Genomic DNA, 16,691 nt, shown 5'->3' on the forward strand with positions numbered 1-16,691 from the left:
TTAGGGTCCTCCTAATCTACCATCTTCCCTGGGATCTTCCTCTATTTTTTGTTTTTAAATAATTAAACTGATTAATGGCATGGCTAAAACTATATTACTAAGCCCAAAGCTTCTTCACGTGCTTAGTTAATTCTCAAATTGCAGTGCATTTAGTATCTTGAGAGCTGATCCAAGAACTTTTTTGTGTCTCTTCCATAGTTTTCTTTAGGGAAAACATAACTCAATGTTGAAACAGTTATCCCACAAACCCTACAGAGGCAATGACCAAATTAGTCTACCATATATTGTCTCATATACAGAAGATATGCAATAAATACTGATGAATTAAAACATTCTACTAAACTAATTCTCTCAAATTTTACTCCTTTTTACTTGGGTTTTCCCACCTCTTCCTTTCTTTTCTGTGATCATGCTTTAGATCTATAAATAGCTCTGACAGACATTGATTTAGTCCCCTTGGTAGCACTCAAAATGAGTTGCCACTCTCTTCAAAATAATTTACATTTTAATTGGGAAAACTATTCTCTTACAAGTAGGAAAATGTGGCATTAGAAGCAATGAAAGGGGGGCACCTGGGTCACTGAGTTTAAGCATCAACTTTCGATTTCAGCTCAGGTCATGATCTCAGAGTCATGAGACAGAACCCCATGTCTGGCTCTTCATTGGGCCTGAAGGTTAAGACTCTCTTTCTCCCTCTGCCCCTTCTCTTTCTCTCCAAATAATAATAATAATAATAATAATAATAATAATAATAATAATAATAATAGAAGCACTGAAAGGATTCCCTCCCACAAAGAGCAGTCTCCAAGACTTATGAGAAAAATGGAGTTCAATGAATCTCTTTCTTGCCCTTCACACTATCCATAACTTTTCCTCTAGAACTGCTTTTATTATGATATAAACTACAAAGAAAAGGGAGGCTAGAAGGGAAGCAGATGGTACAACCTATTTTATATACCTCAAATTGCTAGCTGACCTTTTTGGAGGTTATTCCTATTAATGTTGCCATTTTAGGTAAACTCTAATGGAGAAAACTTATAGCAAGTAAATACCCCTGCTTAAAAGTGATGCTGGAAGCCATGATTATAACAACATGAAGATATTCATGATGTATCCAAAGGGACAAAGAAATTAAGGCGGTAAAAAAAAAATTGTGTTTATCCAATTTTTCTATGATATATATTGTTTCGAAAAACAAATGAAAAAATAAAACTGCTTCCTTAAATTACTTTAGTAATACACACTAATTAGAATATCAAGAAGTGGCGCACCTGGGTGGCCCAGGTATGATCCCAGTGTCCTGGGATCGAGCCCCATGTTCAATGGAAAGCTTGCTTCTCCCTCTTCCTTTGCTCCTCCCTTGGCTCGTGCTCTATCTCAAATAAATAAAAACTTAAAATACCACCAAGAAGACATTGTATCTATGTACAAAAAATTTTGGAAACCATGCTGTAAATAAAGAAAATCATGATGTAAATGTCAAAACAAAAAAATTACAAGGTCTAATTTTTAACTTAAAAGCAAAGAGAGGAATGAAATATTTGAAAAGATGGGAGGGGGACCCAGAAGCCAAGAACTACCTTAAAAGCTAATGCACAGATCCCTATTTTAATAAAATTTAAAGCATACCATGCATTCACTGGTTTCGGAGTTTTTGATGGTGCAGTTAAAGCTGTTTCCATGCTATTTGTTCCTGAATTGTTTTCTTTGGTAGTCATTGCAATCATTTTTCGTTGCTTCTGAGAAAGCTTAACTCCATGAGAAATCATTTTGCTAGAAATTAAATGAATTAGCATTAATTTCTACTTAATGAAGGTTACAGGTAATTATATTGCTTTGTTTATTTGATCTGATTCTACTATTATTGGATCAAAATGGCCACAAGATTCAACAGTGACAGTTAACAGTGTACACTATCGATGATCAAATAATAGCTACAAATGAGCCTTCCTACTAATATATTTACACCACACTTGCATCAAAAACAGTCCACAATGATCATTTTAGAGGCCAATTTCTAACAATCAACACCATACTCTACAAGAGCTGGACTACCAACCCAATTCAATCTTATAGCATATGTTAAAGAAATGTTAGGAAGACTAGAGTACCTAGGAAAGAGCTTATAAATTTGAGTTTAACATCAAATGTAGAAAAACAGAAAAAAGTCCACTACGTCTTTCCAATTTTTTAGGACAGAACTATAAAACAACACAGTCTTTCCTTTTTTATGATTTTTTAACCAACCCCAAATTTGTCTTTGGTGTAGCTCCACATTTTTGTCTACTTTCTTCAATTTGCATGATGGTTCTGAGATCCATGACAGGAGGGCTGACAGGACTAAAATACATATAAAAGATACTTTACAATACAGTTATTGCTCCATAAAGTCCAACCCCCAAACCTCACTGAAACTATAAATTATATATAAGATTGCTAATAAGAGGATAATTTAGGTTTGTCAGCTATGGCCAAATTCAAAAAGGATACTCTGAAGGAAAGCTATTATTATATATACATAAAACTAAAATGCCTCCAAAGTCATAACTGAAACTCTCAAAAACAAACAAAAAAACAAGCAATAGAATGATTCTCATCTAACTCAGGCAGATGTAATCAAAGTTCTGCTTAAATTTTTATCCTTTAAGATGAACAGAACTTGCAAACTATTTTTAACAAAATTCTTACTAATGTTAACAAAAATTTAACAGGGAAGCTTGGGAGTGTTCAATAATATTAGAAACCCACCTGAGGGAGTTATACTATAATGAGAAAAAAAATTCTACAATCTTCAGATATAGCCAATCTACTTTGCTGACTTTACACCAAGCGAATTATTCTTCAAACACATTTAATAAAATAGTCTAGTGAGCAGAAGATGCTTCTCAGTGTTCCCACAAACATGTTTACTTAAAGGCAAAAATTTGAGACTGATTTCTAAACTACTTTTAGAATATAAAGCAACATAAACTGGCACATCATAATCTGGTTTTCCGACTTTGCAAAATACAGCACATTTCAAAATAATAACATAAATGTGATTGGTAAGTCAATTAACAGTTTTAGCCTATGATAAACCATAGTAGGTATATAAAGATGAAACACAAGCTCAATAAACACTCTAAAAGAATACCACATTCTAATTATAGCTACTCCTTCAATTAAAAAATTTTTTTCTAGATTTAATACAGGCAAGTCAGTGTAACATTAAAATTAATGTCCTCTGAAAAATAACTTAGTAACTACATTCTGTGAGATCTTAAATACCCTTTAATGTGCTTTAAAAAAAAAAGTAAGCCTACAAAAGACAATATAGTCTTCTTAAGTGGGAATTTTAACTTAATATATACTATCAAAAAATAGCTACTAAGTCAATACATATTGAGATATAGATATCTGTGTGTTATATAGTATTTACCAGTTTTCAAAAATGACAGTACAAAAGGAACTAAATTCTGTCTGGGGAAAAAGTGCTTATTTTAGTGGGCTACTAATCTGTATGCATTTAGGTAATTTTCTATGTATTAGAAATTTACATTAATACTTTTTAAATGTGCTTCATTAAAAATTTCCATTGGACTAAAAATGAATAACATTTCTCTAATAGGTACAGAACAAAATGAAAATCCTACCTGAAAGAGCCAGCAACCCAACTGGAAGAGCTTGTAGTATCAATTCTGTTACTGGGAATGGTCTGTGGAGCAGATATGTTAAGTATTGGTGATTTTTCCCATGGTTTTAAATCTTCCCTAGAATATGTAGGAGGTGTACCATTAACATATGGTTTAATTTTCCCCTGGAGATAAAAAGAAAAAAAGAAAAATTAAAAAATGAATAATAGCAGGCACCTGGCATAGTAGCTAACATATAGTTGGTACTTAATAAATATTGGTTAAATTATATTAAAGCATGAAATCTTTTAACAATAATTATCCAGCATTCTTCTAGTTCAGTGCCTTAACCAAATCTCAAAAGTTATCAGTGACTATAACTCAATTATTATGAGCTTTGGAAATAATTTTCAGGGGAACAAGAAGTTCATGCATTAAATCCCTATTAACATGAGTATTAAAAATGTTAATAAAAGTATTCAAATAAGATATGAATCAATAACTTTAAAATTAATGTCTATGACTTTCATGCCAAACTTTCATTTTGTTTCATATTAATGTCATGTAATTCACTCTGAATAAAATTAAAGCTAAATGATATTGACAGCTCAAAAGGAACCCTAAAACAATTGCCATTACAGTAGGTCAAAGAAGTTATTAAAATGGCTATTTGCATTGCCAGGATAGATGCTTATTGCCAGACAGTCACACAGCACGCCTTTAATCTTCCTTTTAAACCTCAATTGTCTTCTGCACCCACCTTGAGGTTAATATGAATTGCCCCCAAACTTCTATCCTACATAAAAAAATAATAAAAATAAATTTAAAAAACCACATTAAAAAAAATCAATTCTGGAGGCCTAGAAAACTAAGAAGAATGGGTAACTTTTCCATTGTCTCATGAATTTCTCAAAGTTCTAATAGTTCTGTGGAGGACTAGGGGTTAGAGAAAAATGACTACATCTAATAAGTTAGACACTTTCTTGTGGATTAACAATTATGGAATAAAATGGTAAGATATGTCTAAAATATGGCCTCCTCAGAGTTTAACCAGACTAGAAATTCTGCAGCTTAATGTCAATTGGGCTAGAATAGAAGAACTCCACTCCAGATTGTATTGCTCCTAATAACATGATAGAGGAAAGAGACTATGTGGAATTAGAAGTTAGGCTTACTTTCAAAATCACTTTCCTCTGACAATTTTTAGCTGGTGTTAACTTACATTTCACAAAATAAATTTCAAGTAATTTAGCTATAAATGTATTTTTCCATATGTCTATACAGTGTTGCTATATTTTACATCAACATTATATTTTAACTGAAGAAAGAGGATTAGAAATATGTCATCAAAGGCTCAAACTACGATTAAAATCTTTAAAACTAGAAACATCATGCAAATTTGAGAAAACTAATACTACACATATTATTGTATTTTTTAATAAACCAGCCAGGAAGGTATTTTAAAGTTAGAGCAAAAAATAATAAAAAACTGTCTATAGATCTAAAATTTGAAGAAAACAGTGCATTAATAAATAAAAACAAACCTCGATTTTATCTGACTGAAATCCTGCTATGAAATCAGGGGACTGTAAATCTCTAGGACTACCCACTCCTGCATAGCTTCCTTCAGAAGAGTCTGATGTCAACAGTTCTGGAAGAGATTCCACAGAATTGGTCTTATCAGACTTTAATAATCCTGAAAGGTAAAATTTTAAAAAATATTTAAACACCTATACATTAAATGTGTGTATTACATTCAGTGAACTAAACAGAGCTAAAAACTTCCATTTATCGAGAGATTTAATAACATTTATATTATTTCCACTATAACAAATCTTGACAATTCAAGCTGATGAAAAAATCAATTAAAGTAAAAAAATGAAATGGAGGAGATGTTAAAACAATAGTTTTACCCATTTCGATTACACAGCAATTAGGCAATGAACCTAAGGAAGACATTTTTTTGGGTCTGCTTTAAGAAGTGATTCAGAATTTCCTCTCCATAAAAAATAAATAAATAAACTTCAGACCCTCCCCTTTCTCATCTCTCTGTACCAATTTATCTGCACCCATGCAAACAGGGACTGGCCCCACTCTGTGTGGAAGGAACATTGTAGCCTTTGTACTCTAGTCAACAGACTGGCCCATAGCAGAGGCTATGCTTAAGCCAATGTGGCCTATTTGAGGGTTTTTAATTCTGAAAACAAACAAACAAACAAAAAAACACTGTGGATTTAAAGCTATTTTAATTGGCTTATCACCTAAAGCAAAAGGGTTGTTATGAAATGTATATACCATTTCTTCTCCTAAGCAACCTAAATACCTGTCTCCCTGCCATACCTGGTATCCATATTCATTAGTACATCAGTCATTTCAAATACAAATAGAGAAAACAATAAACATCTGCTTAAGTTCATGTGTTTATTTTCACATATTTCAATTTTAGTAGAATCTAAATGAGGTAGCAAAAAATAAAACACAAACATGAGCTATAACTAAAAGTAACTGAAAGTTTTACAAATGACTTTAAAATAAATAAAACATACCATCTCTTATACATTCAAATATTTGTGTTTTCTTTAAACTAAATCACTTTATGCCTCCTTTGTTGCTGTCACTGCTAAAATAGTTTGGAAACAACATTCAACACCCCTGCCCCCAGTGCTTTAAATATTTTTAAGAGCAGCAAAATTTTAGACTTATTTTTTCATGTTAGAGCGAGAACATGAGCGGGAGGGGCAGAGAGAGAGAGAGAGAATCCCAGGCAGACTCCACATTGGGCATGGAGCAGGATGTGGGGCTGGATCTCATGACCCCAAGATCACAACCTGAGCTGAAACCAAGAACTGGATGCTTAACTGACTGCCACCCAGGCACCCCAGCAGCAAATTTTTATCTAGGAGAGTATAATTAATGCCAGAATGCTCCCAAAAGTCAATTAGAAATAAATCTAATGAATAAAGATGATGTTTAATAAGCAGCCAACAATTATTTTTAGTATAAAACATTCTCACAGAATGTCTTTTGTCTAATGTTAAGGATCAACAAAAATAAATTTACTTCCAAAACAGGTCTTTTGGTCCCTAGTTTAAATTTGACCTTTCAATCATTTGCTTTGGTCACAAAAAAAGTGGTACAGCACAAAGAACACAGAACTGGAATTGAAAAAATAAATTCTATTTCTGTCACTACCTCAAATCAGTGAAGTTTTCTGAGCTTGTTTCTTTAGGTTTAAAGGAAGGAACATAAACCAGCTCATTATTAATGTCTCTTCCAGCTATGAAATGCTAAGATTCTAACACATGTGCTAATAATACCACTATTTAAAGCAAACCGAATAGGGATGCCTGGGTGGCTCAGTCCATCAAGCCATAAGACTCTTGGTTTCAGCTCAGGTCATGATCTCAGGGTCCTGGTATCCAGCCCCACGTCGGGCTCGGTGCTCAGCACAGAGTCTGTTGTTCTCCCTCTCACTCTGCTCCACCGCCCACCTGCCCCGCCATGGTCTCTCAAATAAATAAATAAATTAAATAAATAAATAAATAAATAAATAAATAAATAAATAAATAAATAAAACCAAATAGCTGCTTTTTCCCTAAGTCTTTTAGGTGACTGGAAAAATCACTAGTTTCATGACTGTCTATTCATTTATTCATCTTTCCATCAATCTACCCATGTGTCCTTCTAAGGACTAGAGGTAACTGATGTAACACAGAGAACACAAAAATCACAAAATTTTACATTTTGAAAGGTCCTAAAATAGGAATCAGGAGTTGTAGTAAATGTGAAAGACCTATCTTAGTGCTTCATCAATCAATTTAGGTATATTACCTTTTTTATGTTTAGGCATATTATCTTTTGTATGTCTTTTTGTGTTATCTAACACAACTATTCTTGACATGATTTACCCTTTGAGCATTACCGAACACATCAAGTACCTCATTTGAAGATCGTGTTAAACATAAAAAGACATTCTTTCTTTACCCTGAATGACAACTTTTTTTTTTATCCCCCCCCCCACAGGGATACAAACAATGTGCACTTGTATTTTTCAAACTTATCAGGCTGATTGACTATGGAAATACTGATCAAAATTGCACCTGTTTATGTCTTACTGCTGTAGAAACACATACCATTTCTTAAAGCCATACTGTAGTCTCATTATTTTATGGTCACACTTCCATATTTTCATCTAAAGAAACTACTAAAATTTAGATAGTTTCATCTGGATCTAATCAGATGAATCTAGAATGTGGAACAGTCTAAACCACTGGCCTGAATTTTTTAAAACAAAACAAAAAGGTGTGAGAGGTACTGCTCTACTTAAAGAGACTAAACAGACATTTATTATAATAAGCAAAGGCAAGGCCTATCTTCATAGGATACTAGGTCCTTTTTAAGGTTAAAACAAAAAGTCTGTAAAAACATTCTTTGACAACTTGGGAAATCTGCACAGAGACTATAATATTAATATTAGTGAATTAATGTCAATTGTCTTAGATGTGATGATACTCTAGATGTGATAAGGAAAATCCTTATTCTTAGGAGATTCATATTAATACTAATTTATATTAAAATGTCATGCCTACAACTTCCAAGTGCATCTATAAAAAAATGTATAGACTGTCTGGTGGATGAGGGAAGAGAGCAGGCAACAGAAAGTCTGTAAGGAAAATTAAATGTGGTAAGAGGGTAACAATAAATCTGAATGAAGGGTATACAGATTTTCATTTTTTTTCATCTTTTCAGTAAGATTTTCAAAATAAAAAACTTTAGAAAAACTACATAAGCTTTACTTTCAAACAGCTCACATAATGCATAGATATGAAATGTGTTGTATTATATTACTGGATTATAACCTCCTAATGTACATGAATGGCATGTGCATTGGATTACTGATATAAATGAAATGAATTCATGTGATAACAGTATCTCTGTCATGTTTTGTGTATCTCTAAACCTCATGCCACTAAACAGAGTGGTCTTTCTAAGAACATAAATTTTATCCCACCACATCATATGCCTTAAAAATCCATCAACTAGGGGTGCCTGGGTGGCTCAGCAGGTGGAACATCTGACTCTTGATTTCAGTTCACGTCGTGATCTCGGGTTGTTAAGATCAAATCCCGGGTCAGGCTTCACGCTGGGCGTGGGGTCTGCTTGGGATTCTCTCTCTCTCCCCCTCTTTCACTGCCCCCCCCCCAGATATATATATCAACTACCCATAGTCTTCAGAATAAAATCCAAATTCCTTAGTTTAGCATAAAATGCCTCCAAAATCTGACCGTTTTCAACTACCACCTAGATGCACATATCCTATATGGCTGTGTCATGCTGAACCACAGGCATAAGAAATGTGCAATTCTTTCTAGGGCCTCTAGTCTTGGGAGCATACTGCCCCCTTTGCTTAGTATGTCTATCACCCAGTCTCCTTTTCTTGGCCAACTCCTCCTCATTCTTCAAGATGCAACTCACATATTATTTTCCTCTAAGAGGTCTTCCCTGATCTTCTCAGACTACTATGGGCTCTTCTTTTGTGTTCCCAAAGCAAACTTCAATCAGAATATTTGTTAAAATGTACTATCATTTTCTGTAACATCCCTAAGACAAAGACTATTTTCTTTACAGTAGGTCTGGCAAATGGCATACAATAGTATTTAATACATGTTAAATGAGAGAACATAGATATGAATGATTAGCTCAGGAAATATATCCTAAGACACTTTCACTAACCTGTAGATGGTGGACTCTGAATAACATCTGAAAGGTTATAACCTCCTGAACTATCTGAACGCTTACGTGGCTTCTTTTTTGCTTTTGTTTTTGCCTTCTTGAACATACTTTCCCTAGGAAAAAAGCAAATACAAAATTCATTTTTTAGAAATAAGTTATAGGTTAACAACAGAACTATGTATTTTGAGCAAAAGAATATATATATAGCATTTTCATCAGAGAACACAAAAAATATGCATGCTCTAGTTGCATTTATCTACATGGCCCAGAGCAAGTTACTCCATTTCACTGAAATTCAATGTGATAAGTCTTACTTGTTCTAACCCTACTATCTCTGTGAAAGTTAGAAAAAAGATAGTATATAGGGAAATACTTTGAAAAGTAAAATAATCAGGTATCAGAAACTTCAAGTGACCCAAATGCTAACAAACTCTAGAAAAAGGGTTTAAACAAACCTCTGGAAGACCAGTTTTTCAGTGAGCTACATAGTTAGTATACATAGTGTGTGTGTATATTAAATGACTTGAATGCCCAAGAGTTTGACAAGTCATTTATCAAGTAGAAGGAAAGTAATTCTCTAACCAGTTGATAAGTGAGCCTAAGATGCAGACTGGAAATTCTAAACAAGGTTTGTTAAATGGTTGGCCACACTATAGGGAGATAATGTAGACCCTGGGATATTTTATTGGAGGATTCCGAATGTCAGTCACTATAGGTCCTATCTCTTGAACCAGTCAGGTTCTCTATAGAAAAAAAAATCCATAGTGGGGATGCACTCCTCTTAGGTTCAAACTCTCCAGAGGGCAAATCTTTCTGTCAAGATGGATGGGAGGAGCAATCACTTGGGTGAATGGGTTTCAGAGAGAGGTCAATGCTCTTTGCAAGAATTTAAAAAAAACGCTCTTCTCCAAATCTAACCACTCACCTGATCTTCATAAACCTGCTACCTCTAATTCTTAAGCCTCTCTGGGATTCTGTTTTAGATTTTTTCTGTTCTAAGTCATTACTCCCAGTGACTGCTTTCCAACTTCCAAAACTGTACATCTCCTAACTGCTGTTTTCTCCTTTCCTGTTCTCTCTAGTGCAATATGCCTTTATTTTTTTATTATAATTCCAGCAGGGTTTGGGAAAGTAGCTAAGATAAATGCACATATTTAACCAGATATGTTAACTTGAAGGTTGTATTCCTTATATATTTACAGTTAATTTTGTTACATCTGCAAACAATTATGCACTTACTTTCTTATAATAAGGCTAAGAATAAACATAAATACATACTTCTTATGTCACGATGCTCCAATTTTTGTCTTTCAGCATAAAAGTGTTAATAGTGTAAAAGATTGGGGAGAGGGATGGAAGGGGAGGAAGGAAGAAAAGAAAGAAAAGAAAAAAGAGAAACAGAACTTACGAAAAATTTTGTTCCAAATTTATCTCTTCTTTCAAAAAGATATCTCCATCTTCTACTTCCAAATAGCTAATATCTGGTCCATCTTGATATGGTGTAATGACTCTTCTATCCATTGCTGGAATCTATTAAAAAAAAAAAGGTGTCCCTTGTTAAATATAAAATGTGTAAAGACTTTTTTAAAAAAATAGGTATATCCCACTTGTTCATATTGATATGTGGTCACATTAACAAGGAAAAGTCTAGAATGCCTAATGACTTCCTAAGTTTACAACAATGGGAAAAACTGATTCGTTTCATTCATTTATTCCAAAAAACTGTCAAAAAAAAAAAAAACCTTTTAAAAAAAGCTCTACTTTATTATCAAATACAAATTAACCCATTTCTTAGGGATCATGTGAATCCATGTTTTTGTACTGACCTGACCTTTGGTAAATTAACAAGTAATGAAAGACTCAAAAACTTTTCAAGAACTTTCACTTATAAAGGAATTAAAATAATTATATCATTAAATATTTTCCATTTTGATTATCATACTAATCCATGGGATATGTAAAAAAATTTACGTCTCCTTTTTGAAAGATCCTAGTATATTAGAATTCATTAGGACTTTATTCCACGGAGAAGTCTGACCTAACAGTACTTTACTTTTGATCACATTATTGAAAAAAACATAAATCTTACCATTTTTCTATAAAACACAGAAAGATCCTTCAAAACACCATCACTTAAAACATCAAGAGACCTAAAAAACAAGATACAAAATTCTATCTAAAGACTTAAGTAACTTAACTTACCAAGATTTTCAAATATGTAGAGACATTTTACACTGCTGAATAAGTAAGTTATTTTTTAAATCATTAATATGCCAGTTGCTACAAATTCTTTTTGCATGTATAGTTATATATTTCAAATAAACAGCAATATATATATAGACAAATATCTTCAATAAAACTCAACTCTTAAAGAAGATTTTTCTATCATTTATATTGTAGCAAAATAGCAACTACAGTTCTTCCTCGACATCCCAATAAATCCATCAAAAATTAAAAATCTCTTAAGTTAAAAATACATTTAATATACCCAGTTACTGAATATCACAGCTTACCCTAAACTACCTTAAACATGCTCAAAACACATACATTAGCCTACAGTTGGGCAAAATCAAATAATACAAAGCCTATTTTATAATAAAGTGTTGAATACATTATGTAATTTATTAATTACTGTATTGAAAGTAAAAAAACAAGTGAGTCAGCTGTTTATATCCTTGTGTTCCTGTATGTCACTGGGAACCGTGGCTCACTGTCACTGCCCAGGATCACCAGACTGTATCATACTACTTACCACTAGCACGGGGAAAAGACCAAAATTCAAAATTCAAAGTACAGTTTCTACTAAATGTGTATCACTTTCACACCACTGTAGAGTTGAAAAATCCTAAGTCAAACCATTGTAAATCAGGGACAACGTGTATGTATTCATTTTCCAACTTTCCAATCTTTAGCTACAAAAGGAACACTATACTGATAGAATTAAGGTATCCTGATGGGCCATTGTTCTATCTAGAACTATCTCTGCTACCAGTTATCTGCATGACACTGAGCAACTCACTTTACCTCTCTGGACTTTAATATGTTCATGACGCATAAAATAACGTTTGGACTAGATCAGTTGTATTCAAAGTAAATTTCAAGGAACTCGCAAGTTCCAAAGAGATACTGTTAAGGCTTATCAGTGGAAAACTTGAGTCAAAGCTTACATTCTAAAATATATTTTAAACTATTTTTTACAAATGCAAAACAACTTGCCTATTCAAATCTGTACCATACCAGTTTTTAATATTTTGATAATTAACCTGTGACGTTATATCAATTTTGGTGTAGCTCTCCGTTTTTAACATCTCTGTACATATTTGATAAGGAATGGTTAAATTTGTACAAATCTTTGTTTTAATGCAAGTTACACATACCTACTCATGTAAAATTACACAAGTAGACATTATCACAGCACATGTGCCATTCTTAATAGTTCACCTGACACACCTGTCACAATGTAACAACTGAACAATGGTACTGAGACACATCGTTTTCCAATATCATATTTTAGATTTGGTGCTTGTTTTGCTTTTTGGTTGATTCTTATCTGACAAACTGAGCTTAATTTGGCAAGGCAAAGTAAAAAAAAAAAACAAAAAAACTGCTTTGATTACAATTATTAATGTAACATCAGCAAAGAAATTTATTCTGAAACCCTAGCCAGGTTCTGATACTAAAATACCAGAGGCATTTTAAAATCACATTATCTAGGGCACCTGGGTAGCTCAGTTGGTTAAGCATCTGCCTCTGGCTCAGTTCATGATCTCAGGGTCCTGGGATCGAGCCCCACGTCAGGCGCCCTGATCAGTGGGGAGTCGGCTTCTCCCTCTCCCTCTGCTCCTCCTCACCACTTGTGTGCACTCTCTCTCTCTCAAGTAAATAAAATCTTTTAAAAAATGAAAATGAAATAAAATCACAGTGTCTAATATTCCATAACATTAATTTGCATTTGAAAAGCATTTTCATAAAATAACAAAGCATTATATTGCCAAAAGTACTATTAAGAATGTTAGTGATTCACCTCTAAAAATCAGAACACTTTTATTTCAATCACATTCTAGAATTAGTTTCATTAAAGATTATCCCGACTTTGAAAGGTGAGATATCAAAATCTGTTACCTTTATAATAAATTATATGGATCAAACTTTTATTCCTTGGACAAAAAAAAAAAAAAAAAAGGGTTCCTGGGCTTTGTCATCTGTAATATGATGATATAAACAGAATCTACTATCAGAAAGTTTCCATGAAAATAACTGAGATCTGCATAACACCTTTAGAATGCTCCCTGGCACATAGTATTAGTTGCCATTATTATGACTAAAACAAAATACAGAAAAAAATGATACTGAAGTTTCAAACCAAGTGACATGAAGAAGTCTCATCTAAAGCTTCCTCGTATTCACCAAAACACTCATTTTTCTCACCAATGACTTTATAGTAATAAAAATTTGACCTTATATTAAAAAATAAATCTGTAAATTTATTTCATTAAACAATGCCACTAAGATGGTTGAAAACAATGGGATGAAATTTCCAAGATCCCTCTACTTCTAAAATACCTACAACTCCTAAATTATTAGCATTTATCAAATTTTTTCAATCCACATAAACATCAATAATATGAAATACTAGTTTATAAAATAGGGTGTATATATTTAGCCGATTTTTTTAATATAAAATGTGTCATTTTTCAAAGAATCATTTCATTACTCATTGATTTCAACATAAAGACTTGAATATTCATACCAGCTTACAACAAACTAAACCAACTAAATTTTTCAGGCCATCTGCTGCAGTCTAAGTCTGACTAAAGAAGCAATATGAATTAAGAAATATCCAAAGAGAAAAAGAAATCAACCAGTAACAAATTTTTCACATGCTTACATGTAAAATAATTATGTGCTGTATATAGTTTCTAAAAGCCAAGGTAACAATTACATAGTTGTAAATGAGCCTAGACAAGCAAAGAGATATGCATATGTATAAATTTACTTGTAATAATATTTTCCCACAAATTTCCAACAGGAATGGAAGCTCTCCATTGAGGGCAAGGATATTGTCTGTTTTGTTCACTGTTCTATTTTAGCAGTGGCTGGCATTTATTAGGCACTCAAACACTGATGGAATGACTCAATCCCCTTACATTTTTATTTTCTACAAAGCTGTAATTTATCATTATGCCTTTTTAAATTACTAACATATCTGCTATTATATATAATTGCTTTTGCAACAGTCATATAATATATGCACCCAACCTACCTTGCTTCAAGTAAAGCAGCCATATTCAGTCCTATAAACTGTAAACAAGACAGTTTCAATTGCTCAGCATTATACATTGCTGCAAATTCCAGTACCATAGCAGCATTCTTAAGGGTAACTACAAAGAAAAGATACTCAAAATGAGATGAAAGCCATGTCCCTATAGCAAATACAACATACTTATTTTTAAAGTTGTCAGGTTTGAACATTAAGAACAAGGAAAACTGAAAGTAGTTTTTTGCCAAAATAACTTATACTAAGGCAAATTCAGAATGCTATTTTCCATCCCAGTGTGCCAAAGTAATTTTAAATGATTGCTTATGAGGAGAAATAAGCATACCAAAAGAAAATACAGATGACGTGTTACAGTGTCACCTAAAAGCAAACATGTAAGAATTGACAATCTTCCACCTAACATTTTTAGAATAGTTTTAACTTCCATCGATAAACAACTTTCTTTTTCATTTATATAGCATAGAATAGTTATTTTCTCTTCTATAAAACTAAAAAGATCTTAAGACTAAGAGAAACTAGGGGCGCCTGACTGGCTCAGTCAGTAGAGCCTGCAACTCTTGATCTTGGGGCGGGTTTGAGCCCCATGTTGGGCAGAAAGATTACTTCAAAAATTAAAAAATAAAATATGTTTAAAAATAAAAAATAAATTTTAAAAAAGTCAAGGGTAACGTTAAGGGTAATTTTTAAAAACGACTAAGAGAATCTGATTACATCAGTCTATAACATATTTACATTGAGTAATCCATCAGAATTTATGTGGGTGTATTTACATAAACATACACTATATATTTGGAAAATAATTACATTTAGATATCACTGTATTATTATTCATGCCAGTGCACAATCTGCCATACTGTATGAAAGATTCTGGATTTTATTACTATCCTAGTAAATTTATATCTGATGTGTCCTATTTTGCTAGAGACCATCTCAGAATATTCTACCTACCTAGCTATAACTTTGGCTTCCCAAACCCCTCTATTCTTTATTTACTGTGAGTTCTAACCAACAGAGGAACACAACTGTTTTCTTTTTTTTTTTTTTAAAGATTTTATTTATTTATTTGACAGATATAGAGACAGCCAGCGAGAGAGGGAATACAAGCAGGGGTAGTGGGAGAGGAAGAAGCAGGCTCACAGTGGAGGAGCCTGATGTGGGGCTCGATCCCATAACGCCGGGATCACGCCCTGAGCCGAAGGCAGACGCTTTAACCGCTGTGCCACCCAGGCGCCCCCACAACTGTTTTCTATACCTGGCTCACTCCACATTTGTTTTTCTTTCTTCCTTGTAACTCTGTCAAAAAGTATAACTGCAGTAAATAATGGTCTTTGTCCCGTTCCTATCCAAACCTAAAGTTTCAACTAATTATGAACCCAAAGTCTCCCACTTCACAAAAATGGATCATACAAAAATTTTAGAGCTGTTCAGTTGGGAACAAGGACTGCCCAATACTAGGAGACCAGACTTTGTCGAACCCTGCTCTTGCTGGGTTCTAGGATGATCAAGATATTCATTTATAGGACAGTTGTGCAGCATGGGCCAAAAAACAATACCCAAGCAATGCCAGGAAACTCAACTGAATAGCTGAAAATATCTCCAATATGTATACTTTATTCCTGTTATATTATTAAAATAAAGGATGCAACAAACATTTCCATTTTCTAGCTTAACTGTTGTTCTTTTTTGATAACCAAGGAGAAGATATTCCATAAAGCTCAAGAAAAGTAAGTAAGACACTAGAGCCAAGACAAACTATCAGCAAGTACAAATTAGAAAATTCTGACAGGAAATTCCTTCATACTTCCTAAAGTGGCAATGTGACAATGAAAATGAACAATGATAAAATCAGAATCTTTTATATCAGGCTAAGAAAACCTAACCTTTATCTTAGAGTAAGCAATTAAAAATACCTAAAGAGAGGAAGACAATAATTACTTCCACCAGAAAGATTAAAAAAAAAAAAAAAAGAAGTAGAGATACAGAGGACTTAAAAGATTACTTGTGACACTACACAGAAGGGATGGATATCAGTGACCTCAACTAGCACAGTGACAGAATAAAAAGGTGGG

General features: G+C 33.1%; 1 protein-coding gene across 4 annotated transcripts in view; it reads right to left on the reverse strand.

Moving 5' to 3' along the window:
• Positions 1-16,691, reverse strand: part of IBTK (inhibitor of Bruton tyrosine kinase) — a 95,210-nt gene that overhangs the window by 32,244 nt on the left and 46,275 nt on the right. For 2 of the 4 annotated variants that reach the window (XM_044387095.3, XM_044387094.3), the window contains exons 18-26: positions 14,608-14,725; positions 11,434-11,494; positions 10,753-10,874; positions 9,345-9,457; positions 5,156-5,307; positions 4,372-4,407; positions 3,633-3,796; positions 2,248-2,340; positions 1,630-1,773 (exon numbers count right to left, since the gene is read on the reverse strand). In XM_044387095.3, the coding sequence (XP_044243030.1) occupies positions 1,630-1,773; positions 2,248-2,340; positions 3,633-3,796; positions 4,372-4,407; positions 5,156-5,307; positions 9,345-9,457; positions 10,753-10,874; positions 11,434-11,494; positions 14,608-14,725 (1,003 nt within the window). The remainder of the gene's footprint in view (positions 1-1,629; positions 1,774-2,247; positions 2,341-3,632; positions 3,797-4,371; positions 4,408-5,155; positions 5,308-9,344; positions 9,458-10,752; positions 10,875-11,433; positions 11,495-14,607; positions 14,726-16,691) is intronic. The other 2 variants (XM_026507005.4, XM_026507004.4) reach the window with 1 other exon arrangement.

The sequence above is a fragment of the Ursus arctos genome, unplaced genomic scaffold (genome assembly GCF_023065955.2).
Source record: "Ursus arctos isolate Adak ecotype North America unplaced genomic scaffold, UrsArc2.0 scaffold_29, whole genome shotgun sequence".
In the NCBI taxonomy this organism is placed as follows: Eukaryota; Metazoa; Chordata; class Mammalia; order Carnivora; family Ursidae; genus Ursus; species Ursus arctos.